Source organism: Cnephaeus nilssonii (assembly GCF_951640355.1).
Source record: "Cnephaeus nilssonii genome assembly, chromosome: 15".
Lineage (NCBI taxonomy): Eukaryota > Metazoa > Chordata > Mammalia > Chiroptera > Vespertilionidae > Cnephaeus > Cnephaeus nilssonii.
Window position 1 is genome coordinate 4,536,546 of NC_137086.1, and position 27,308 is coordinate 4,563,853.

General features: G+C 44.0%; 1 protein-coding gene across 2 annotated transcripts in view; it reads right to left on the reverse strand.

Moving 5' to 3' along the window:
- The window catches only part of NBAS (NBAS subunit of NRZ tethering complex), a 206,444-nt gene extending 179,646 nt beyond the window's left edge, over positions 1–26,798 (reverse strand). For both annotated transcript variants that reach the window (XM_079792004.1, XM_079792003.1), the window contains exons 1-9: positions 26,631–26,798; positions 24,469–24,523; positions 22,915–22,951; positions 21,890–21,967; positions 21,539–21,586; positions 19,683–19,726; positions 8,172–8,305; positions 7,315–7,448; positions 6,256–6,354 (exon numbers count right to left, since the gene is read on the reverse strand). In XM_079792004.1, the coding sequence (XP_079648130.1) occupies positions 6,256–6,354; positions 7,315–7,448; positions 8,172–8,305; positions 19,683–19,726; positions 21,539–21,586; positions 21,890–21,967; positions 22,915–22,951; positions 24,469–24,523; positions 26,631–26,747 (746 nt within the window). In that variant the 5' untranslated portion in view covers positions 26,748–26,798. The remainder of the gene's footprint in view (positions 1–6,255; positions 6,355–7,314; positions 7,449–8,171; positions 8,306–19,682; positions 19,727–21,538; positions 21,587–21,889; positions 21,968–22,914; positions 22,952–24,468; positions 24,524–26,630) is intronic.
- Between the last annotated feature and the right edge of the window lie 510 nt (positions 26,799–27,308).

A 27,308-nucleotide genomic window follows, 5' to 3' on the forward strand; every position in this document is an offset into this window, starting at 1 on the left:
ACACACGTTCATGCGTGTGTTTCTACAGCTGCTTTCACCCTGCCATGGAAGAGCTGAGTAGTTACAACAGAGCCCGACTGGCCCTTTACAGAAGTGTGCTGGCCCTTGGTCTGGAGCAAAGGAACATGAAGGGCTGTGACGGGAGCCTAGAGAAGTCAAAAGACCAAACTACAACGGCCTTTAGTACGAAACCCAGGAGCTGTAGCTCTCTCCCCTCGGCTAAAGGAAATTAGAGATGAATTTTTAAGCTTCGGGCTTGTGTTTTAAGACCTATATTCCTTGCTGGAAACACAACAGAAAACAAATTAGCGGAGGATCAGACAGAAAGCAGGGAACACCCAGGATAATAAATTGGGTAGGGAGTAATGAGTTCCTGAACTATAAGGATGGTAGCAGAAGTGGAGAGGAGGCGATAAATCTGAGATATATGAGAGAAGAATAACCAACAAGTCTTAAAGATTCATAAAAATGAGTTAAGACAGTTATCGAAAGCGAATCTCAGGTTTTGGCCTGGTGAAATGCTATATATCAGGATTTGGGAATACAGGAGCAAATGTAGGATTGGAGGTAAAATATGATCAATTCAGTTAGAACGTAATGAGTATGAGGTACTTGTGAGCCGGCTATCCAAGAAAAGTTCTGTGGGGCTGGGCCAATGGCTCTGTGGCCGAGGGGTGACTTATGGGACACAGATTTGGGAGATATCACATATGCACGTAAGCGGTTAAATGTTTGGTTAAAGCTGCCTAAAAAGAATTCATAGAGTAGGTAAGAGAAAAATATGGCCCAAGGATTCCACTAATTATCCACTAGAATTAATAATCAGGATCAGCAAGGTTGTAGGATGCAAGATCAATACACATAAGTCAATTGTATTCCTATATACCAGCAATAAACACTCAGAGGGGGGAAGCGTAAGTGTACACACACACACACACACACACACACACACACACACCCCTCACGAGCTAGGGAAGAGGAAACACCCAGCCCAGCTCTGCTACTGCACACCTGTGTCATACACCGGCAGCTCCTGATGGCCTAGACGCGGCTCCACGGCACCTCTCAATGTAGCGTTCTAGGCAGCCATAACCAATGACAGGCAGGCAACACCTACAGTAAAATTTACTCCTATTCCTCACTAGGGCAACCTCAAAGGAAAAGCTATCTCCTATTCATTTTCTTTAATCTCCCAAAGCCTTAGCCAAGGATTCTCAAGGGGGGAGTAAAGGGGATCGGAATGCCCTACAGAGGCTTTTATCAAACCAGATGCTGGGATCCCATCCCACAACAACCTGATCAATCAAGTCTTGGAGAGAGGAGCCTAGGTATGCATCATTCCTCATTTCTATAAAACAGATTCAACACCTTTCTTTCCACTCTCTACTCCCAAGAGGGACCACCCAGCTAGCATCACTCCGAGTATAAGAAGAAAGTCAATCTGGCCCAAGTCATATCAAGTTAAACTACCACCAAAACACTCTGAAAGAAAGAGGGGGTAGAGAGAATGGTTGACTGATTGATTGATTGACCAACTGAACAGGTTCAAAAATTTATAAAGATCTTAAAAGGCCCATTTAATTTCAATGGTAACATAATGAGAATTAGCCCGTCCTATCAAAGAATCTCTGAATGTAGGAGCGATGGATGAGTGAAAGCTGATTTCCAAAAAAAAATTTAGTGTTTTTCAATACTAAGCCAAAAAAGTTCAAATTAATAAGGCGTTGTCTTCTACTTTAACAGCCTCCAGCTGCCTGCTTTTTTAAGAACCAAGATACATTGAGTCACACATGTCTACCCATCCCTAATATTCTGGTCAAAAACAGACCATACGATGTGGCCAAGACTCACTTCCCTGCCTCCCCAGAAACAAATGCCTGTAAAGCACCCCCGCCCCACCACCACCACTACCACCACCAAAAAATTAGTCTGTGAAGCTCAGAAGCCCCTTAATTCACATCTAAGGGCTTTCACCTCTACCAAGACAATGCAGCTTTCTCTACAGACAACAGCTTCACTTCTCTTCAAAAAACCAACCTGAAATATGAAAAGAATTTTCTCATGCTAGAGGAATGAGAAATTGAGAAGCAAAATGAAAAACTCCTTAATATAAGGTCAACTGGATTACTGACATTCATACCTCTCAAGCACAAGGCTGTACATTAATCTCCCAAATGCCAATAGACCCTGCATTACTGAAGGCCACGTGCACTCTCACCCTGCAGTGGGAGATCATCACAATGACCATGACCACAGTGCTCCTTCCCCTGCAATCCTTCATAAAATTATTCATCTTATCCAGTTGGGGTTTATGAAAACTTTAGTATGCATTTTACACCTATCTTCTCCTCTAGCTGTCAATATAGTGGATCTTTCCACATATCAGAGCCTTGATTCTCCCAGAATACATACGGCTTGGGAACCAGAGAGAAAGGCCACTTTACGGTGATGTAATGGCTGTGAAAGTCCAGTGACTACCTTGTAAAAATATCTCCTAGGTCTAGATGGAAGGTCCACCCCGTCGGAGGGCAGCAAAATTTGCCCTTGCCCTTGGGTGAACCTTTCAGGTAGGGGACTCAACACTATCTTCGCCACAAGATCAAATTTAAACATTTGTGGCAGGAGCCCTCGATAAGAGTGCTGTGGCCCCTTGTGTGCTCTATGGAACCCCTTCCCATTCTACGTGAAGACCGTTTTCCTGGCATTTGGGGCCAGTGAGATTAGCGTCATGTCACCCGAGAGCTCATTCACACACCCAACACTTTTGATCCCCTACTAAGTACGAGCTCTTTATTTGGAATACTCCCTTTATCCCATGAGTGTAAGAGACTCATGATTTAAAATGCTTAACGTTTTGTTTAGGGGAAATCGGAAAGCCAGGTAAGATGAACAAACCAATATACCCAGAGCACAGCCCTTCAACACTTCAGCATGCCCTTACTTAAAGGTATTTCTCAGTCTCCCCTAAAGAACAGCTTTATTTAGACTATGCCCTCTTCCACCTTCTGGCCGTGCCCAGGACAGCAGTCCCTACTGCATGCCTGGGAGAATGCCATTACCTAGCTACTCTCGGCCAGCGTAGCTTGTCATCCGATTGCAATCTACTTTAAGGCAATCTGAAACCATCGCTTCTTACTCCCTGTAAACATTGCCTCAAGTTCTTTCTAAAGAAGCTGTATTTGGCCTAAAACATTGTTGATTGAGAGAGAAAAAAACTTAAATCATCCAAGTGCTCAGACTCCCCTTTGCACAACCATGACATACATCACGCGGTGACGGTCCCTCCCGCTGGCGGCAGGAAACATGAGTGCCTCTCTTACCATACCCCAAGTATCTTTCTTAACAAAGATAAAGGTGTTCAAATGAAAGCCTGTTTAAAGGGTCTTTTTTTCCCCTTATTCACTCCTTTATTTATTACAGTTTTACTGAGATGCGATTTGAATTCCATAAAATTCAAAAGCAGGAGATCTCTCTAGGGGTAATGAAATATTCTGAACCTGACTGTAGTAGCAGTTGCACAAATCTATACATTTGCTGAAAATCACTGAATGACACACTTAAAATCAATTATGTGAGTCACCAAGGATTCTGAGCATGGGTTGCTTCCAAAAAGGGCCCAAGAGAGAAGATGTGTTTTCTATATTTTCTCTTTGCTGTGATGTAAATTAGGGTCGAGATGTTACCTTCAAACACTTATCTCTATGTAGCTCCCATAGAACTGCTGAGATTCTAAATTGAGTAAGTCAGCTTCTGCTTGTAATGAAATTAGAAATACAACCTTTTTTAAAAGCAGTAAACTGTTGAAAGCAATGTCATTTAAAAATACATACACAGATCAAGTCTTGTATTTGAATGAACTCACGTCAAGGGCGTGCCCTCTTCTGTGACTACATGAGTCCTCCGCAGTGCTGTCCACTCAGAGAGCAGGCATTATGTCTGGACCTCCAGCTCCAAGCACTGCGCCCACCTGTACTGAAAGTTTAAAGCTGCCTCTCTAAGGAGGAACCAGGGCACAATGCGAGCCAAAATCAACAGAACAAAGAGAACACTAAACACCCAGAAGAGAAGATGGAAGAGTTGGGGTGCTTGTAGGAGGGGGAACAGGACTGGAACAGAAGATAAGTCTGGGGAGGATGAAATAAGGTCATCAGGCTGTGAGTTAGGAAACGTAAAAAAGAAGAATCAAAAACAACAAATCCACAGAGCTTCTCCCAAAGCCTCTATTCATCTCTGTTTTATATCACCCATTCACCACCTTGATTTCTCTTCTGCAACAGGGCTCGCTGCATCAGGCAAAACAATGCATTTCATAAAACCTTGAGTCTGTACATCACCAATTTATTCCAACTCCACTCGGGCTGATTTATTTCACATTTACAAGATCCTTGTGGATGATAAATATCACAGGCTCATATTACTAGAGCAACCAAAAATAAAAATGTGAGGAACATTTCGGCTTCTCTCATTTAAAAAGAACACCTAATGGAAAACATGAACCACCTAGCAAGGTTTTTGTCATGCACAACAGGGCATTTCCACATATTCCTTGCTTTAGAACAATTTCCATCCAGAAACCTTAATGCGGCCATCCATCCCACGCTGAGTGCTATCAAGAATTGTACTGTATATGACTGCAGAACCAAGAAGAGATCCCCCTCTGTGGTTTGATAAAATATTTGTTTCCAAACTTTATATGTAAAGACTATTCTCCCCCTAAAAATATACCTACAATTTGTTTAGATCCTGGGCCAAAAAGTGAAAGCATTCAGAATAATGAATGTAATCTGACTTACAACAAACTGGTATCATGTAACAACTATTTTATGATCATTTCAAACCTATGGTCCCAAGTGAACCCCACTTAACCCCCTGAAATACTGCTAGGAAAAAAGGTAACAAATATTGACCTTTGTAAAATATCCAAACAATGTAGTCAGTGTGACATAAACAAACAAGAAAAAACCGCAAAGGATTAAGACATAAAATATACTTCTTTGAAAAGGGACAAGAAAAATAAAACAGAAAAGCGGGGGATGGACCAGAATATCAAATAGAGAGAAGAAAGAAGGAAGAGAAAAATCAAAACAGAGAGACCATTTCCTTCTGCACTCGGGAAATGAGAGTTACTGGTCCAGGGAGCCCGAGAGGGCGAGGTATCAATTAACAGAGCTTACACCAGATGCTGTGACTGACAAAGATGTACATGACGCATTCTTTGCCTTCAAGTACCTGGCATTCTAATGCGAGATATAGAATCTATTCTTCAGAATAAAAATAATAAAATGTGATATAACAGTAAACATAAACATTGCCCCAAATGTGGCAAAACACAAAGAGCAATTTGTGTAAGAAAATGAAGAGGTCCTGCTGCCTGTGGCCTGAACTAGTCCAATAGCACCCGAGTCACCCAGGCTCTAGTGTCTCCCAACTGAGTCCACCTTCCTGAAAGCACGCCTGATCACATGTCCTCGTCTCAGACACGTACCTCCCCTGCAGAGCAGGCAGCCCCATAATGCTTCCCATCAGCTGACCTCAAGCTCTTTCCAACGCCCAATCTCCCAGCACGCCCATCCCCTCCTCCTCTCCCACACACCCTGCAGTGTCAGCCGAGCCACACCTCCTGCGATTTCACAAAAATGCACCGTAGCTGCCTTCCTCTTGTCACTGCTCACACTGTCACTTTGTCTGGGATGCCCATCATGCCCATACCGTACCCATTCTCCAGAGCAAGTGCCACCTGCACACCCCCCCGATCCTACACGGAGGGAAGCTCTCCTCCCTCTGGATCCCACATCACTTTATCTGCACCCTGTAAGACCCTTGCTTCTTTCTAGCTTGCGTCCCCATATAATACACGCACACACACAAACACATATATAACATATACACACATTTAAATAGCGAAAACTGCCTCGCTGGGATGGCTCAGTTGGTTGAGCCTTATCCCATGCACCGGGAGGTGGCAGTTCGATGCCCAGTCAGGGCACACGCCCGGGTTGCAGGTTCCATCCCCAGTCGGAGCATGTACAAAAGGCAACCAATCCATGTGTCTCTCACACTGATGTTTCTTTCTCTCTCCCTCCCTCCCTCTCTCTCTCTCTCTCTCTCTCTCTCTCTTCTCTCTCTAAGCATATCCTCAGATGAGAATTTAAAAAAAGAAGAAGAATCAGAACGGACAATTTCTCTCTAAAACTGTGCCACGATTTACACGTCCACCTGCTACTCCACCCAATGTGAGAACAAGTGCTTGCGTACCTGTGACCAGGATGGTAAACCGCTGTGTTGACTCCACGGGGATAATGGCCACTGAAACTGAAACAGTGACTCTCTTGATAGCTCTGATTTGTTCCAACACTAATTGGAGGAGGAAGAAAAGAAACACATGCCATTAAACCACAGTGAGATGCCACTCAATGCTCACTATAATTAAATCTAAACGGCAGGTAACACCAAATACTGCCGAGGATGCAAAACAACCAGATGCTCAGACATTATAGTGGGAATGTGAATGATATGAAAACTTTAGACAAAGGTCTGGTGGTTTCTTATAAAGATAAAGTACATCTACCCTCAGCAATTCCACTCAGAGACAGTGAACCAATGGGAACGAACATGTGTATCCATAAAGACTTGGACAAGAATGGCCATTGTTTTATTTGCAATGTCCAAACCCGGAAACTCAGAAGTCCACCAACAGAAGAATGGATGAGCAAGTCGTGAGTGCTGTGGACTGAATGCTGGCGACCACCCCTCTCCCCACCCCGCCCCCCTTTAAACGTCTAAACAGAAGTTGCTCTGGGAGTGCGTGTGGACAGAGATTTGCTGGAAAGGGGCATGAGGGACGTTCTGGCATGATGGCAATGTTCTGCATCTCAACAGGAGTTTGAACTACACAAGTGCAAGCATTTGCCATAACTCACTGGCTGGTACACTTAAGATCTGTGCATTTTGTTGTATGCAAATTTTATCTCAAAAGAAAGAAAACTATAAGCAAATATTGAAGTTTAATTAATGAAAGGCATACTAATGTATTTAAGTAGTGACTCCGAAACTCATTAAAAACTAGGATTGATGAATGGCTGGATAGGAACGTGACCCAGCAAGTATAGTAAAAATGCTAGTAGAATTTAAGTTGAGGTATTTGAGTTTTCACTATACAAATCTTTCAAACTTCCTATTATATTTGCAATTTTCCATAATAAAATGCTGAAAGAAAAGAAGAAAAAAAAGAAACAACAAAAGCTAACACTAAGCCAGAGAAATAAACACTATTTTGTCAAATAGGTCTTCCCAAACAAAGTATTTTACTTTTACCTTACAAGGTAACTTCTGAGTTCTCCTCGGTAATTGATGACTAAGAGTTCTGCAGACCACTGTGCACTTGCTTTATATTCCAGAAAGATCAACCCAGCAACGGCACAGCTCAAATCGCCTGCTAGACTCGATGCCTGCAGAAGAGGGGGAAGTTGTTATTGAAAAGATAGAAGTTAACATCTGTATAAGTGGAAGATACCCGAGACATTGGCCTTACCCGGTGACTCTACATAACATAGCCCCAGAATTGATCTGCCAGTCAGAGTGCCTACAAGTAGACACCAAGTCTAGACCAGCCTCCCAACCACAGCTGGGACCACAGCTGCCTCCTTGGATGAGATGTTCACCTAGATAAGTGAGCCTATGTTCACTGGACATCCATAGCCAAACACACACACACACAACAGTAATGCCACCATTCGGCCTCAAAGGATTCTAAGATACAGAACTCAGATAGAAGCCTTCAGCTGTTGATTTCTACTTCCAGCAGTAACCAAAGCTAAAAAAAAAGTCTCCGATTACTTTCCATTTCCCTTTAAAGGAAAGGACCTTTAAAAGTGCTCACTTACTGCCAACTTCTCCCCTCACTGGAAGCTTATAACAGCCTTTGGTAACTCCACTCAGTACTTACTACCACGTGTTGGTAACGGTGGACTGCATCTGGATACTGCGTTACAAAATGCAAAGAATAAACTATTTCATGTATGCATATCTATCTAGATTCTGCACATCTTACGTTCACCATTTACTCTTCAGATTTATAGTTCTACTTCCGCTCTCTTCACATTCATTCACTCGAGTGCTTCCACGAAAAAGACACTGAAAAGCCCTGTTACCGGCTGAAGGCACGTACGCACCGGGGCAATAACGAAGAGCTCACTCCCCATGAGGTCGAACACCCGCACGGTGCCGGTGCTCTCGGCGTAGGCCAGCAGCGTGCAGTCGTAGCTCCAGGCCACACGCCGCCACTGGGGCTTCGGGTCTTTTGGAACTAGAACAAAGAGGAGAGAGTGCTTTTGCCAACATATTATAAAGGTCGCTAGCACAGTTACTGCAACTCAAGTTAAGTGTTCAATCGTATTACATCACCTCCGAAGGATCTCTCCTGCTTCGGTTCAACAGATGGGAACAGTTCCCTGAACCCACTTCAAGTAAGAGTGGGAGGCCTGAACCACGGCCAGCTCTGCCCACACGCTTGAGAAGCAAAGCCCACGGCCACCAGCGCTCTGTGAATGCTGAGCATGCCCTGGTCTGGTAAAGGCTCGGGAATAATATACCTCCAACACTTATGGAATTAAGAGGTTAAAAGCATAGAGAATGGGCAGAAAGTAATTCCAATCCAATGACTGCAGTTCCTCAAAAGCAAAAATTAAACATTTCAACAGAGAGCTATCAAATATAGATGCCAAGGAAATAGCATGATTATGCTGACAGTATCAGAAATATGTATACACACATATAAAATATATATTAGGCAGGTGAATTGAGACTTGTTCTTAGTTCATCACACAATTATAAAATTTTGATAATCAGCACCTTAATAACCCAATACCTGTATTTGAGATTTCCGATGGTTTTGGGTTTGTTTTTGTTTTTTGGGGGTTTTTTCTTCCATTTCCCCTACTAGAATCTCAGAACTGAAGAGACAGGAGAAGCAATGCCTTCCCTTCACCAATAAGAATTCCAGCCCGGCCGGTGTGGCTCAGTGGTTGAGCATCGACCTATGAACCAGGAGGTCATGGTTCGATTCCCGATCAGGCACATGCCCAGGTTGTGGGCTAGATCCCCAGTGTGGAGCATGCAGGAGGCAGCCGATCAATGATTCTCTCTCATCATTGATGTTTCTACCTCTCCCTCTCCCTTCCTTTCTGAAATCAATAAAAAGATTTCTTTAAAATTCCAAATGATCAGGAGAATCAAGGTGACATGAATCACCTTGTCATGTTTTCAAGATATGTTTTCATTACAAGGTAAGCTTTTACATAACATCAAGGTGACATGAATCCAGAGCAGAACAAAGCCTGGGGTCCTGCCTCCCCGCAATGTGGAGCTTGGGTTCAGCCTCCAAATCGTTCCCGCAAAACGCCACCTTCTCTCCTGACCCCTGGGTCAGCTTCGCCATCTCATGCTCACTCTCACAACGGTTTTCCTTCCTACCTGCAGCCTCTTCCCCTCTAATCCCTCCTCAATACCCTCCGAAGACATCTTTCTAAAAAAAGATGAGCAATCACCTCCTCCTGTGCTTTAAGATCCCTGATGGCCCTCCATTTCCAACAGAATCCAGTCTGAACTCCTCCACAGACATGAGGGCCCAGCCCAGCTTGCCAGCTGCACCTCCCACCACCTTCTGCACACATCTAGTAGCCCACCAACACCACGACTACCTGGCAAACAAGCTAACTGCGCGCACTCGAGCCTCTGCCTTTCGTACACATTGCTGCCTCTACCTGGAAAGTTCGTGTCCAATATCACTCAAAGGGTTCATGTCTGTTACAGCCTTCCTTCCTTGACGCGCTTCAAAAACTGCCTGCTCTCTTTTCTGTGGCCCAAACACGCTACACGGAAGTCTTCCACAGCATTTAGCTCATTGCATCATGCTGTTCACATGACTATTGCCCCACCAGTTTCTGAACTCCCCGAAATCAGGGACAATGTGGTATCCACTGCCGCCCTAGGATGAAACACAGTGATGAGGGTCTCACTAAAGTCTAAGCTCTCAGGAAAACCCCTATTAACAAGGTAAGGTACGGGAGGGCTCAAGGACCACCCAACAATTACAAGTGAATTATGTAACTGCCGTCCGCTCTCCACCGTAGGACTCAGACTTCCCTCCCATCTCTGGGATACCTGCATGCATATTCTGGGTAGGAGGACAGTACACAGACATCAACGAGTTTCTTCCTTCTGACCAGCTATCAGCAGCGAGAAAGCCTGCAAAACACCCAGGGGCCCTTGCACACAGGAGGGTCTGGTGGGTTTTACCAGAGCCTAAGAAGACACTGCATACACTCTGGAAGAGCAATCTTTTTTAACGGTAATAAAATGGATAAAAAAATGAGTTCTCTGTCTTCAGATAGCTTTAAAAAAATCAAACTTGGAAGTCAACATGGGAACAAAATGATAAACAGCACAAGAATACAAGATGCGCGCACACGCAGATTCTCCATAAACACCAGGAGGACAATTTCATGCCCTGAAAATATTCCTGTGCTGCAGAAAGACAGCCACACTTCCCCACTATTACTGCTTCCCCTGTGACAGCAGGCTTTGCCTCTTATTTCATTTTCCTGGGTGAACAGATTTACGCACCACATTCTGTATCTGTTCGGAGGTAAGTTCCGTCTGAAGGGGACTTGTTTTTACTTTTACTCCTGGTTATAACCAGGGGCTCCGGGAAACTCAGCATGTGTTTGACCCAAATAAAGATATGTTTTCATTACAAGGTAAGCTTTTACATAACAACTGGAAAATAAAGATTTTATCACTGGATGTTCCCAGCTGCCTGTGTGGCTTGGGAGAGCTGCAAGTGTCCATGGAGTTGTCTGAAAAGTATTCCCAAGGTTGGGGTCAAATTAGCCTCATCTGCCCGGCAGGCGTGGCTCAGTGGAGGCGTGTCAACCTATGACCCAGGAGGTCACAGTTCCAATTCCCGGTCAGGGCACATGCCCAAGTTACAGGCTCGATCCCCAGCTTGGGACATGCAGGAGGCAGCCGGGCAATGATTTTCTCTCATCACTGATGTGTCTATCTCTCTCTCCCTCTCCCTTCCTCCCCGAAATCAATAAAAGTATATTTTTTTTAAAAAGGTTAGCCTCATTTGACACCTGCCAGGTGCCTGGTGAAGCTAGCATACCTGCTCACACCCTGCCTGCCGCAGCCCTTCGACCTGCCACGTGGTCCAGCTCTTGCCAGCTCAGAGCTGAGGTCAGCCTCCCTCTGCCCGCACACTCCCGCTGAAGCCTGCCCGGCTCCGGCATCTTTCCAGGCGCCACTGAACAGCAGTCCGCAGCAGGCTTTCTCTGTCCGCCTTCCACGTAGCCTCAAAGCCCAGTACTGTCCTCAGTTCCAACTACTCCATTTCCTTCCCCGTTCTCATCCCAAATAACAATGATACCTTTGTCTACTTTTATCGTCTTCCTACTCATTAAACTATACATTCCCAAGTGTCAGGCCCTGTGCCCGTTTAGGGAGTAACTTGACCTCCAGGGTCCTCTGGTCTGTAATCGGTGCTCGGGTGCTAAAGGAGCGCGTCAATCCAGTGCCCATGTGCCCAAACTCCAAATGGAAATTGCCGAGGATTGAAAAATAAGGAACTCTGGGTTCTACCCTCAGGACAGCCACGAAACGGCCTGGTGTGACCGTGGGGAGCAGTTTCCTTTTGCAAAGTGAAGGGTTCAATAAACAATCTCTCACATACATTCTTTAACTTTTAAAAAAAAATTAATTATAGTTGACAGCCCAGTCGATGTGGCTCAGTGGTTGAACGTCAACCTATGCAGGAGGTCAGGGTTCGATTCCCAGTCAGGGAACATGCCAGGGTTTCGGGCTCAATCCCAGTAGGGGACATGCAGGAGGCAGCTGATCAATGATTCTCTCTCATCATTGATGTTTCTACCTCTCTATTCCCTACCCTTCCTCTCTAAAATCAATAGAAACATATTTTTTAAAGTTACTGACAAAAATAATAACAATATATTGTCGGGGCTTAACATATGTAAAAAAATTGGAAAGAATACAAAAGAGCCAGGAGTGAATGGATATATATTATGCAATAAAGTAATTTTTAATAAAATACACATTTTAAACCCAGAGCAAATGCTAAAAGGAAACAGAGAAAAACAAATAGCAAGAAGGTAGAATTAAACCTAACCACACCAGTAACTACAATAAATATAAATGTTCTAAACATTCCAATTAAAGGATAAAAATTGTCAGACTGGAGGCAAGGGGGTGCAGCAGATTCCATTATATGCTTACTATGAGAGATTTACATTAAATACAAATATACAGATTAAATGCAAAATGCGAGAAAAATATATGTTATGCAAATACTAATCAGAACAAAGCTGGAGTGACCATGTTATCATTACACAAAACAGATTCTGGGACAAGAGTATTACTAAAGATAAAAAGGGACAGTTCTGCCCTAACCGGTTTGGCTCAGTGGATAGAGCATCGGCCTGCGGACTGAAAGGTCCCAGGTTCGATTCCGGTCAAGGGCATGTACCTGGGTTGCAGGCACATCCCCAGTAGGAGGTGTGCAGGAGGCAGCTCATCGATGTTTCTAACTCTCTATCTCTCTCCCTTCCTCTCTGTAAAAAAAATCAATAAAATATATTTTTAAAAAAGGGGGGACAGTTCTTCATGGCAAAGGAGCCCTATTCAACAAGAGTACAGAATAATACGTGTACACTTCTGGAAATTAGAACTCCTAAGTATATAAAGACTGATAGAACTAAGGGTAAAATAAATAAATACACAATTATAATTAGAAGTTTCAGTTCACCTCTCTATGCAACTGACTGAATACAGAGAAAATCAGAAAGGATATAAAATTTTTAACAATGCAAAAAATATAATTGACAATTATAAAACACTATAACCAATAACTGCACCTACCCAAAAATCAGATTTTTTAAAATTATTTTCATCAAATTATTTTTTTTTTAATTTTTGGTTCATGAAGACAGACCACATGCTCAGCCATAAATCAAGACTCAATAAACTTAAAAGGTTAAAATCATGTTGTATATGTTCTTTCACCACTACAGAATTAAATTAGCTATCAATAACAAAAAGATGCTTAAATTAGAACAGCCTAAAATGCTTATATAAGAAAAGAGGGGTTCAAAATCAATGATCTAAACTTCTATCTTTCATCTAGAAAAATAAGAGCAAATTAAACCTAGTAGACAGAAGGAATGACATATTATATATAAAAGCAAAAATCAAGTAAAACAAACCAAAAATAGCAAAACCTAAAGTTTTCTTATTGAAGAATCCTATATAATAAAGAGCTAATATGCTAATTAGACCTGACAGTGGAATGAACTTCTGGAACAACCTTCTGAATGACCAGTGGGCAGGGCCGCGGGGGCTGAGGCAGCCGGGGCTGCGAGGGCCGAGCCCCTTGCACAAATTTGGTGCATTGGGCCTCTAGTAAATTAATAAATTGAACAAACCATGGCCTGACTGACCAAGAAAAAATGGAGAGAACACAAATTACCAATACCCAGAACAACAGAGGGGACATCAGTATGGATCTGACAAAAGGATAACAAGTAAAGGGATAATAAGGAAATATTATAAACAAGTTTAAGCCAATATATTCTATAATTTAGAAGAAGAAATATCCATGAAAAACTAGAACAAAAGGAAATAGAAATTTTTCAAGTTTTATATATTTTTTAAATTTTTAATTAGGAATTAAAAACATACTCATACACACACCAAAAATCTTTCAAATTTCACTGGTGAACTTTATCAAAACATTTAAGAAAAAAATAATTCCAATTCAACACAAACCTCTGCTAAAGTAGAAAAGGAAAGAATAATGCCAACTTATATTTTGAGACCAGCAAGAATACTCCAATACCAAACCAGAAAGACATTTAAGAAAAATAAAATCAACAAACCAATATCCCAGGAACGTAGATGCAATCATCTGCGACCTGTGTTCTGCACAGCCATCTGCACCAAGGCTTAATGGTGGCTCTTTCCACCTTGCATGAGGGTCAAGTACAGCACCGGGCTGCTTACTGCTCAGAGATCAAATTTATAGGCACGTGCTGGATGACTTGGAACACCTATGTCCTAACATCTAAGGTGTTGTTCACCTAAAAAAATACTTTGGAAAGTTCTAAAATTTTAACCTAAAAGACTTAACAATCTATCTTTATGTGAAAAAAGCAGATTATAAAACATTTTATTTTCACAGACCACATCGATAGTCATGGGTACCAGCAGAAAAATGTCTTAAAGAATAGATCATAAAATGTTAATACTACTGATCTCTGGATGGTGCATTTATCTTTATTTTCTACTTTTTGCTCATTCTTAGTTTCTAAAGTTTTTTTTCTGAGAATGTGTATTATTTTTTCAACACAGAGGATTTTTTTTCTCCAACAAAATACAAAAAGGGGAAAACAGTTATCACATAACCGGAGGCTCCTGAATTACAGTTTCATAACGAAATGTTTCGTTTCAAAATCTGGGTGCTTCAAGTAGACTATGCTTCGCAACCTCATTCAGGTCAAGACACACACGGAAAATGCTGTAAGCGTGGCACCGAAGGGTAAACTGATGAGGCTGCTGGAAACCAGCGGGAGCCGGTCTGAGCTCAGGCTGTCACAAGGGCCCTGGGCCAGTGGAGGGCGGATGGGACCCCACACACCTGGAGTAAGCCGGCTGCGGCTTAGCACAGGGAAGCCCTGGTCTGTGGTATCTCAGAACCAGAAGATGCAGAAAATCTCTTGATTAACACAGTACAGCTTTAGAATTGCATGTTCTAGTTCAGGGCACTCTTCCAGAGAGGGAAAGACTGAATTCCTCTTTACGGCCTGGCAAACAGAACCCAAACAAGTTGCAATGCACATTTAAAACATTCTCAAATGGCCTACATCTTATAAAACAATAACTGAAAAATGCCAAAGTGGAACCAAACAGCTCCTATTTCGGTCCGCAGACTCCGAAATATGTAGTTTCAAAAATGCATTAAGAACAAGGGACTGCGTTTCTCCAGGCATGGGCATGAAACATCATTTGGCATATGAGAGTCATTCCCATAAAGATGAGCCGGATAATAAGCAAATGATCGTTACCTCACATTATATGAAATGGAAAGAAGCCATTAATGCAGCATTACGGTCATAAATTCGCACATTCAGAAGCCAACAAAATAAAACATTAGCTCTCAAAGCATCGTTATCCCATCCAGGCTGCCACATTAACGTACACACTAAAACTCTAACAAGTACTACCATTTGGGTGAAAGACTGAAGGGTGAAGCTTCCCATTTTCATGTGAACTTGTGTGTTTCTCAGTTTACTTCCTGGCCAAGGGCAGGTGTCTAATGCCAAAGCTCACAGGGGCCCCGGATATCTGAGTCTGGGCATTCCCAGCAGCTGCTCAGACACCCACAGACGGCTCTCCAGGCCCTCACTCAACACCAGGGCAGCACTGGGGGAAAGGCAATGAGTATCACCCTCTAGTTACTCTTCTGGGAACTTTTCGGTCCTTATCCATGATTTAAGCCAGGTCTGGCCTACTTTCACAGAAAGCAAATTCAGAAAATGCTCGAGCCCCAAGCTTTAGAAATTCGCTACTCCCTTCTATTATTCTCAAAAGGGTACTATGCAAACAGGACTCCTTATCTGTCCTTATGGTTCCATTCACGGTATGTACATACATTTGTGTACATTAGGAATAAAGCCCGTATCAGGACAACTATCCATAAATTTATATATGCTTAACATAAACATAAACATATTATACATGAATTTCTAAAACTGACTCACAGGAAATAGGCAAATATACTTTATTCAGACATTCACTCATAAAAATCATTTTAACAGTCCTCAAGTGCCAATACCCACTTGACAGGGTCCAAATTTGTATGCCAAAAATTCTGTGCCTACTAGGAGTCAGACATCATGCTAGGCACTAGGAATAAAAAAATTATTTACAATTTAAATTTAAAAAACATTGAGTAAGACAGGAGCTCTGCCTTTATAATTGAGCTGTGAATCGGACAAGCAAATAAACAATTAGAACAAGAAAGTAGATCAGGATACAGTGAGGAAGGTTTCCAGAAGAACGGATGCTGGAACTACAATATGTGCGACTAAGTGTAATGGTGGGAGCTTCTAGGCAAAAGGAACTATCAGTACGAAGGCATAAAAAGAATGATGGGACCCTGGCCGATTGCTCAGTGGTTAGAGCGTCGGCCCACAGACTGAAGGGTCGCAGGTTCAATACTGGTCAAGGGCACGTACCTCGGTCTCCGGCCTGGTTAGGCGCATGCAGGAGACAACCAACCAATGTGTCTCTCTCACATCCATGCTTCTCTCTCTCTGTCTCTCCCTTTCCCTTCCACGCTCTCTAAAAATCAATGGAAAAATATCCTCGGGTGAGGATTACCAAATCAAAACAAAAAAGCACGATGGGGTTGGAAAACTGCAGACATGTGGCGGGGGGATCCACAGGACAGACAGACAGACAGACAGTGAAAGGTCTCATGTCCTGAATTAGAAACTCTAACCTGCATTCCACAGTCAATGGCAAATGACTGACAGATTTTCGGCAGAGTAACAGCAGCAGCAGTAATAGCTTAATGTCTCCCAAGTGCTTACAAAGTGTCAGACGTTATGCTAAGAGCTTTATTTATATTTTGTATGCTCAGAGCTTAATTTATTTACATTAGCTCACATAACTTTTCCACAACCCAATCTATAAAATCATACCCATGTTACAGGTAATGGAGACGGAACTTGTCCAAGGTCACCTATCTGGAGGACAGGGGAGCCAGACCTGAAGGGTAACATGGTGATTCTCTTTTATGAGTGATCCATTTGGCAAGCTGCGCAAAGCTGGATTAGTGAAGAGCATCTGGAAGAAAGCCGTCAGGAGACAGTCACGGGAAAGCAAGTGAAAATGTTAAAAGCCAGAACGGGGGCCCGAGGGCTGAGCGCCAGGGCGGGAGCAAGAGCCATCTAACCAGACTCCCAGGCCGGCGGAGTCCCGGGGGATGCTCCTCCACTGTGCCATTGGGCACCACTGCAAGGGCTACCCTGTCCCTCTGCCTGAGGGGCCGCCCCTTCCGTCTCGGTAGCTGGCATCATTCCTCGCTGCAGACACACTCAGTGCCTAGCACGGCGCCTGGCATGCAGTGGCAAGCTTAATGTTTATTTGTTGAAGAAGGAAGGAAGGAAGGGAGAGAAAGAAAAAGAAGAAAAAAATGTCTACATTTCCGGCTTGATACAGATAAGGGTACCCTGACCATCCAGGGAATTGAGCAGAAGAACAGATAACAACAGGGAGGGATAAGAAGTTTTACATTTGCTTTAAGTCATAAAATGTATATCTTGTATGTCAAGAGAACTCCATCATATAGAATTGTACCCCTGAAACTTGTATAATTTTATGAACCAATGTCACCCCAATAAATTCAATTTTAAAAAGAAGACAAGTCCATAAGAACTGTACTACTACCTTATCCGCTAGTACATGGGGATTGTTTAGGAATACTGATTCTCTGGCATACTTACAGAAAGTCACCGTTCATATGGGAACTCAGAACATTTTAAAACATTTAATGCTTAATCTTCTCAATGCATCTGGATGGCTGAGAATGAGACAATTAGGAGAAAACTGGCCCCCGGCCACCAATGTGCATTTGACAAAGAGCTTAAAGACCAGCATCTCCATGGGGGGCTCGGGGAATCCTCTGTAGTTCATCATTTTGTACATTTCAAAACAATCGATGCCTCCCTTCTCCATGCTCGCTTTCACTGTCAAATATTCATTTTATCCTAATGCTGTTTTAAGATAAAATATGTGCTATGTTCTTTCAATTAAATGAGAAAATGCAGCGCCTGGCACGCAGTAAGGACACTGTAAATGTTTGTCATCACAAGGCCCAGGATTGTCATCATTACGATTCCCACAACTACCACCGCTAACTAGCACAAGGTCATGCAGATGGAACTGCAGGTCCTGAAAACAAGCATAAGTAATGGGTGCACTTACCTACTAATGCCCTCTTCACTGCTTTCCTGGTATACGCTTCCCAGCTACCTCTTCACAGCCTGCTCCTGCAGATCAAGCACCGCCCCCGCCACCTTCCCCACTGCTCCCACCCTCTACTCACTCTTTAGGTTGCTTTCCAAAAGTCACTTTTTCTCAACAATCTCATCTCACACTCCTGGCTAGAGACTCTCACCCAACTCTGTATTTTTCCTTCATCAGATCTGTCAAAGTTTACAATCATGTGTTTGAGTGTCTGTATGAGGTACGGGACCATGCCTTTTGCTCACAATAATACCCCTAGTACCAGGAATGATTCATCCTATATAATAAAAGGCTAATATGCAAATAGACCGAATGGCAGAACCATCAAACAACCGAAGAACCAGTCGCTATGACGTGCACTGACCACCAGGGGGCACATGTGGACCATGGCGGGCGTCAGCCATGGCGAGATGGTGGAGCAGGTAAGCAGGGTCTCCAGACCAAAGCGGGGTGCTGGTCGCTGTCATCAGGGTGAGCCTCTGGTGGTTACTGAAAATTCTTTGCTCCCGCGTGCCGCAGTCCCACCCAGCACTCGCACCTCCTGCCAGCACCGGAGCCGCCGCTTGCACCCACTGCCAATGCCAGCCACGCTCGCACCTGCAGCCAGCGCCAGAGCCAGAGCCACTGCTTGCACCTGCTGCCGGCACCCACACCAGTGCCAACCATCAGTAGGTGCGAGTGGCGGCTGCCGGCCCCAATTGCCCCCACTGCTGGCGCCAGCCCCAATGGCTCCGCGCCGCAAGCAGGCGCTGTCAGCGCGTGGGAGCAGCGGGGGTGGGAGCAGCGGGGGTGGGAGCAGGGCTGCTGGCAGACAGGGGACCAGGGGCAGCGGTGGGAGGGGCCAGGCAGGGGCGCAGAGGATGGTCCGAGACCCACCCCTGTGCCCAACGCAGCCTTCCAGCCCACAGTTCCTTTCAAGGTGCATGAATTGGTGTACTGGGCCCCTAGTATTACATAAAACACACTCAGTAAATTCTTGCTAACTATATCAAAGAATGATCAAATCCCAAACTTTTTTTTACTAGTCTGTATCTGACCAACTTTTATATTTTTATTGATTTCAGAGAGGAAGGGAAGGGGAGAGAGAGTTAAGAAACATCAATGATGAGAGAGAATCATTGATTGGCTGCCTCCTGCACGCCCAATGGGGATCAAGCCCATAACCTGGGCATGTGCCTTGATCAGGAATCAAACCATGACTTCCTGGTTTATAGGTCAATGCTCAACCACTGAGCCACATTGGCCGGGTTGTATCTGACCAACTCTTGATTTATACCAAAATATTTATTTCTTCATTGAATTCAGAATAAAAGACTACAGACGCATACAAATACTTTATCACAAAACTGGCTTAGACTTTTTAAAAAGTTTCAATTTCTAATTTCTCCAAAATGCACATCCTAAAGCAAAATTAAGGCAGTAAGTGAAATCAGTTAAGATTTTCAAAAATTATTTTAATAAGCAGTCTTAATAATCTTTGTTAATAAATACTTATTTAATCTCTATTCTAACTTTAAGAGATACTATAAACTACTGCAGACTTGAAATTTTCATTTTTTAGATATTTTGGAAACTCTTACCTTGACATTTCCCAATAATAGATGTAAAATCATCTTTGGCAGACCTGCAACATATGCACAAAATGAAGACAATAGTTTTACATAACACTATTGTGTACTACCATACACCACCACAGATACTACAGACTGGACACTTCTCTACACAACACTAAATCATTCCTGCTCTTACAGAGAAGGTTCTGTGCCTCAAATAAGACCCTTTCATTAGGGATACTACTTTCTTCCAACATTTCTTTTTCATCAGAAACGGAGTTATAACAACAATGAAGTGACATAAGCACAAGTGAGTCTAAACATAAAAACAACCAAATTGATAGATGACCGGATACGAAGACGTGGCACATGTATACAGTGGAATACTACTGAGCCATAGAAAAGATGAAATACTGCCATTTGGGACAACATGGATGGACCTTGAGAATATCATGCTAAGCCAAATAAGTTAGTCCAAAAAAAATCAAGAACCATATGATGTCACTTATATGTGGGTTATAAAACTGAAAGCAACAAATGAACAAAGAAACAAAATATCATAGACACAGACAACAGTATGCTAGTTACCGGAGGAAAGGGGGGTGATGGGTAGTTAAGGGTAAAGAGTGTCAAATGTGTGGTGACAGAAGATGATTTGACTTTGGGTGGTGGCCACACAATGCAATAAACAGATGACATATCATAGAATTGCACACTTGAAACCTATATAATTTTATTAACCAATGTTACCCCAATAAATTTAATTTTTGAAAAAAGAAGTCACACTATCAGCACAATTCCCAGAGATGCGTTTCACACTGCTGCAACAAATGGAAGAGGAAATGCTAGCCCATCCTATGCATACGTACGTTCAAGCGCTGAACCCACGTGATGCTTACTGATGCTGTTCAAGAAAGGAACCCGCCTGTCACAGCCATGCCATACTAAGTAATGTAGTTTTTAAAAGGCTGTCATTATTGGCCCCAGCCAGGTAGCTCAGTTGGCTATAGCATCGTCCCAATACACCAAGGCTGTGGGTTCAATCTCCAGTCAGGGCACATACAAGAAGCAACCAACGAATGCATCAATAAGTGCAACAACATATTCATGTTTCTTTCTTTCTTTCTCTCTCTCTCCCTCTCTCTCTCTCTCTCTCTCTCTCTATCTCTCCCCCTCTCTCTCCCCCCTCCCCCTTCCTCTCTTTCTGTAAAATTAAAAAATTTAAACGGCTGTCAAACACCATTTTGCTAATTACATGATGAAGGATACTTAGAGGGGCATGTTCATCTTTCCATTTCCCCAGATCACTCTGCTGTCTTTTAAGGAACGTTACTTTCTCAGCAGACGATGCGTATTTTCCATTGGACTATGTGCTGTGAAGTCAGCTAAGCACACGCTCAGGAAGGTATTCAAAAGCAGGGGCTGCTTTGCTCTGTCGGCATCAAGCTGTACGTAGATGGACTGTGGGTCCACACAGGACCAAGACATGCTACTCGAGACCAGTGATATTCTGTTCTCTCGAGACATTCGGTGACATTACGTACCCACCTAGAAGGCTTCTAAGCTGGGCTTTCCATGCGCTTTATTTTTAATTAAAATATCAGTTACGAAAGCGATAAAACAATAGCAACTAACTCAGGAAAATCAGTTCATTCTTTGGGACATGAGGAACAGCAGGCAAAACACGTGGCACCTCTAAAATTGGGGACTACCCCTTTCTCCAGACAAGGCCTAACTCCTAGTTCTCAAGAAAGAAGCAGTGAGGCAGAAATGTGCGTTAATGGTAAAGTCCCTTTAAACGTGCCCCCTTTAAAACTCTTAGTTCCCATCGTCAAGCAAATTGCTTCTCAAAGGACATTTTTAATATGAATATTAACAATTACCTGATCTCCACACACTGATCTTGAACAGCAGCCAGAAGCTTTCCATTGCTTTCATAGGGGAGAAAGAAGAAGAGAATCTGTATGCACATTTGTAACAGTCTTCCACACACATGGAGGGATTTTAAGAAGTTAAAATCATTTTTAAATGTTTTCACCTTTAGACCTTGAAATTAGATGACATTTGGTACAAAAGCAGGCAAAATGATTCAAATATAGCTTGAATTAACACATTTAAACAAAGGGAATTTATATACAATAAATGTCAAGACTATTAAGCCATAAACACCCCAAAATTAATGCCATAATGAAATTTAAATGCTTACCCAGGTAGAGAATTTTATACATCCTTACCTTGCAAGGACCAAATGCCAGTTTATCTGTTTATTAACCAAGCGAACCAGTCCATCAGGGAGCAAAAAGGGTGCAGGGCTGAAACCACAACACATCAGTGAGCTTAAAATCTAATCGTGAAACACACATACACACATGCAGGGATGGAACTACAACACATCAGTGAGCTTAAAATCTAATCGTGAAACACACACACACACACACACACACACACACACACACACGTGCGCACCCAGGGATGGAACTACAACACATTAGCGAGCTTAAAATCTAATCGTGAAAGATACATAAACACAAACACACACACACACACTCTCTTTCTCTCTCTCACACACACACACACCACAAAGGAAAAGCAGAAAACCCTGGAGCCAGCCCTAGAGCGAAGCCAAAGTTCTCTTTCATAGACCTGTATTATCTGTATTATCTCTGCAGCTTGTAAGATTAGACGTCCTCAAGGAAAAAGCAATCCGTGGTAAAGAATTCCATAACACTATTTCTACACACATATCTAAAAGCTGAATTCTATCCTTTGTCAGAATAATCATTTTTTTGTTCCTTTCAGGGCTCAAAATTAGCACTGTGCCTGAAAACACACATAACACTTAAAAGAATTCAGAAGTACCCAAGAACTGAAACCGAAAGAACCGTCTCTGAGGCACAAGAGGGGATACAACAATAAGGACAAAAAGGTTGTTTAAAAGCTTTACAAGCTGCAGGTCCCTCATGTGGACATTTGAGATAAGGCAGGAAGCCTTCATCATTCAGGATAAGGCTCAGAACGCTCATCAGTGAAAGTACCAGTTGTCAGGAGACTATCTTAATAATGACTAAGGGGACAAAATCACCCTAAGTCTATAAGATACCCTGCCAGAGTATGCCAAGTATACGAAATGTCTATTTTATAAACTGGGTTCACCTGATTATCAGCATCTATATCACAATTCAGTTCCAAACTTAAATCATAAATAGGACAACATTGTTTGTATTTGATGTTCATACCGTTTCTCTGTGGAATGACTCACCTGTACCAGAGGTACTGACGTAAAAATAATAAGCGATCTGTAAAAAAAAAAAAATAGAAAAGCCAAATATTTCTTGATGATAAAATCCAAAATACACTGTAGAATGAGTCATTACAAAACACAGAGTACAACTCTTAAAATAAGAGAATAAATAAAATCTAAAATGCACTATATCTCTTACAAGATCATATGTTTATATTAAGTTCCAAGCTGGTGTATTCAAAACTTTGAAGTATTTCCTAACAGTACAAAAAGTACAAGTGATTTGAGATGCTAAATTTTGCCAAACAGGCTTTAATAAAACCATGGAGTAAAAATCATAGTAATTGCCCTTTAAAACCAAAGTATTTTTAGTAAAAAATTAAGATACCATTTTATACTTTATAGCAAAAATTTTAATAGTAATATCTAAAAATGGGGAAGTCCATGAAAACCAATCTCTAACACATTATTGACAAATAATGTTTTTATAGTATCTCATTTAAAACATATATGTGCGTGTGAACATATGTGTACACAGTTAAGTGTATATCACTGGGAGAAGGTCTGAAGGATAATAGATTACCTGTGAGTGGCAAAAAGAAGAGTAATTTACATACTCTAATTTGTGGTTACCTATATTCTCTAAGTTTTCTACAATAAATGTTATGACTTGTATATATTTTCTAAATTTCCTGAACTTCAAAGCATTTGTGATAACGAAAACTGCATATGCTAGCGATTCTTGTATCAGAAGATAAAATAATTTTATCTTTCTCAGAAAGTAAAATTACAGTTCATTTCAAATACTCAACTCCTTGGGAACTGGATCTCCTCTTTATGAGTAGCTCACATCACCCGTGTAAGGAGGACAGGCTTTGGGACCAGAGAGGCATGCAGTCAAGTTCCAAATGAATGACCCCGGGCAAGCTTCCTCACCTACCACATACACTCGGAGCAGCACCAGCTTGCTGGCCTGGGAAAGCCTTGTTTCAGTCCCCACAGAGCCCTCCCAGCACCGGCTCACTGCGGCCAGTGCGATCCTGGGAGCACAGTGTGCAGTCCGCCAGCAGCTAAAGAATGCCCTGGTTCATCTATTGTGTAATTTGAATAACCTGGCCCGATGTACCTGAAACATCATGTAAGCCACTTACAACAGCCTGCCACTGTCTTCTCACCTTCAGTGTCCACACTCTCCGAGGCTCAAACTTGGCTTGATTTTCTTCGTTTCTTCTAGAACACATCCATAATGGCTAACTCAGGCCATACCTTAGCTCTACACTGCATTAAAAGTGTGTGCGTATACACACATATACATGCAGTCATGTATGTGTGTATTTATACATATCATATATCATGAAAATATATACATATATAAAATTAAACTCAGGTACCATGTGTGCTTGTCACTTTTATCAGGTTCTACATTAAAAGTCTAAAAAACACATTTTAAAATTCCTAAACTTTCTAAAATAGCACAGGTCTGAATGAAATTGGGGGGGGGGGGAATTACCTACTAACTACATACTTATATGCATATAAATACATGTAGAAAAATAAATAAGCAATACCTACCTCGAACTGCTTTTGTGATGATGAAGGATGCACCATGTTTTCGGTTGCCTCTAGGCTGCAGATGGGGAAAAAAAAAAAAAGCTTACATTTGAGAATTTTCTAGTCATCCTTACATACTATGTCAAGTTCTATTTCTCTGTGACTACTCAGAGCACTGGGTACAAATTACCAGCATTTAAAAACTACTCATAGACAGAAACAGGTAGAAGAAGGCCTGGGGAGGGAGGGCGTACAAGTGAGCATAACGCAGTCACAGGCATTGGTGAGGATGAATTTTGCGGAGGATAAGGAAGGATTCAGGCTGGAAACTACTTCATATCAAAGCACCAGTCCAAAGGCAAGAGAAGTACAGGGCAAAGACCGGTTGGGGGCTAGAGAGGCCCAACACAAGTTTTGCCTGCAGGAAAAGGGGTCATTTAGATGAGTAAGTTCATCTCTGAGACAAATGCATTGAATGTTTTATATCCACAGAGAAAATGCTAGTAAGGCACACAGATATATAATTGCTACATTAAATAGTTAAGTATATTTCACACAGGCTGTGTGGGCTAAACGATTCTAGGCACTACACATACTGAGTGCCAAGAGGTTTCAATGTAAGTTGATGCTGTGCTTATTTTTTTTTTTGTCAATGTATAATGTTAAGTATTCTGAATCATGATTGTAATTAACCAGTGAGTGCTAAGGGGCAGAAACTTATCCTTATCCAACCAATAGCAGCAGCTGTGGCTTCCTGGCTGCATAGCCTATAAAACAGTCACCCCGATAAAGACAAAGTGAAACTAAATAAATAACTGAAAAACAGTAATACAGACAGACCTCTGCCAGCCTACAAAATACATTATTCACGACGAGCAGAAACTGCAATGGGAAGGTTACAGAGAAGCGACAAACTTCACAGGAGAATGAGTCGTTTCTCCGGTCTAGAAACTCTTTCGAAAGATTTTGTAAAAAGAGAATCTATAGGGACTGGACTCGGTGATCTTTGGTAAAAGTCCTTTTCCACCTGGCTGCACCCTCTGAGTCTGAACCGGTGCTGGCACAGGTGAGGCTCTCAATCAGTTATCTGCCGGACAGACGTGGATTCCTGCTTCCCACTCTTCACCCTGCGCCGGGGAGGTCCCCTCTAGGGAACTGGGAACCCCAGGTCCATGTCAGGTTACCAAGCCCTGCGACCCCTTCCTTAGCAGAGAGCCCAGCCCGGGTCACTAGCGCCTTACTCGTCACGCCTGAGGCTATGACGGCGCTTATGGACCGGGTTGTCTCCGCCCTACACCGCAAGCCCCGCGAAAGGGATCGCCCGGGCGCCCAGCACCCCGCGCAGAATCTGGGACACGGGCCGCCGCCCACCTGCACGCAGTCAGTGCCTGTTCGGTGAAATACACAGGAGCTGGCGCCACTCGGCTCCAAGCAGGAGCGAAGGCTCGATGCCCGCTCCGTGGCAGCCCGCCAGGAGCTCCAAGGACTCCGGGTCCCGCCGCAGAGGAGGGCCCGCCCTGGCCGCCCGGGAGGGGAGGGGACACGCAGTCAGGGGTGAGAGGGGCCCTGGAGTCCGAGGCTGCAGCCCCTTCCCAGCACCGCCCCGGACAGAACCAGAGCCCGCGGCGCCGCCCGGGACAGAACCCGAGCCCGCGGGGCCGCCCCCGGACAGAACCAGAGCCCGCGGGGCCGCCCGGGACAGAACCAGAGCCCGCGGGGCCGCCCGGGACAGAACCAGGGCCCGCGGGGCCGCCCGGGACAGAACCAGGGCCCGCGGGGCCGCCCGGGACAGAACCAGAGCCCGCGGGGCCGCCCGGGACAGAACCAGGGCCCGCGGGGCCGCCCGGGACAGAACCAGAGCCCGCGGGGCCGCCCCCGGACAGAACCAGAGCCCGCGGGGCCGCCCGGGACAGAACCAGAGCCCGCGGGGCCGCCCGGGACAGAACCAGAGCCCGCGGGGCCGCCTGGCCACACCAAGCCCGGAGCCGGGAGGAATCTCCAGAGCCGGGCTCCTGGACCCAGACCCCCGCTCGCCCGGCGCGCCGTTGCTAGGCAACGGGACGCGCGGCCGGGCCCAGCCCCCCCGCCCACCAGCACCGCCGCCCTACGTGGCGCTTCCTACGTGGCTCCTCCCGGGCGCCGTCGCGACAAGCTGGCCCCAGCTCTAGAGGGGCCCGGCTCACCTGCACTTCTGTCTCCGGGGGCCACTCGGTGTTGACCAGCAAGTCATAGAGAATCGTCTCCTCCTCGCCCTCCGCGGCGCCTGGAGTGACAGCCGGCGCGGACTCGGAGGCCGCCATGTTGTCCGGGCCTGGCAGCGGAGGGAGCGACGCTACGGCCTCCCGCGAGGGACAAGCTTCCCCGGCCGCGACCGCTCTTCCTGCCCGGCGAAGGGGTGGAGTCTACAGGACCGAAAAGGAAATGTTAGTTAATTTTGCACTCGGATGTCGAGGGTGACTCGACACGGTTAGCATTAGAATAAAGGAATCGAGAAAAAAGCAAGCGAGTGCAAAGGGTTAACCCGTCGAGCGTAGGAAGTACAAGGACTATTGCTCGTCTGGGCGATGACTGGGTTTCTCTGCGCTCCTTGCTATTAATCTTGGCTCCTTCAAAGCCAAGTCTGAACCTCTCTTCCCCAGTCAGCTTCTGTAAAATGAAAATGGTAAAAAGGGTCCCCCTGAGATGCTAGCATTCCTCTATGGGTTTGTTGCCTAATACATGGAAAGATTGCAAGTGGTGTTTTTTTAAATAAGCACCCAGAAGTTAGGCGACGCCACAGATTAAGCCAATAACAGGCATCAAAGGAATGATGCTACAGAAGCTGGGGAAAGGCGGTGAGGGCCAGCGGGGTCTGTGCTTAG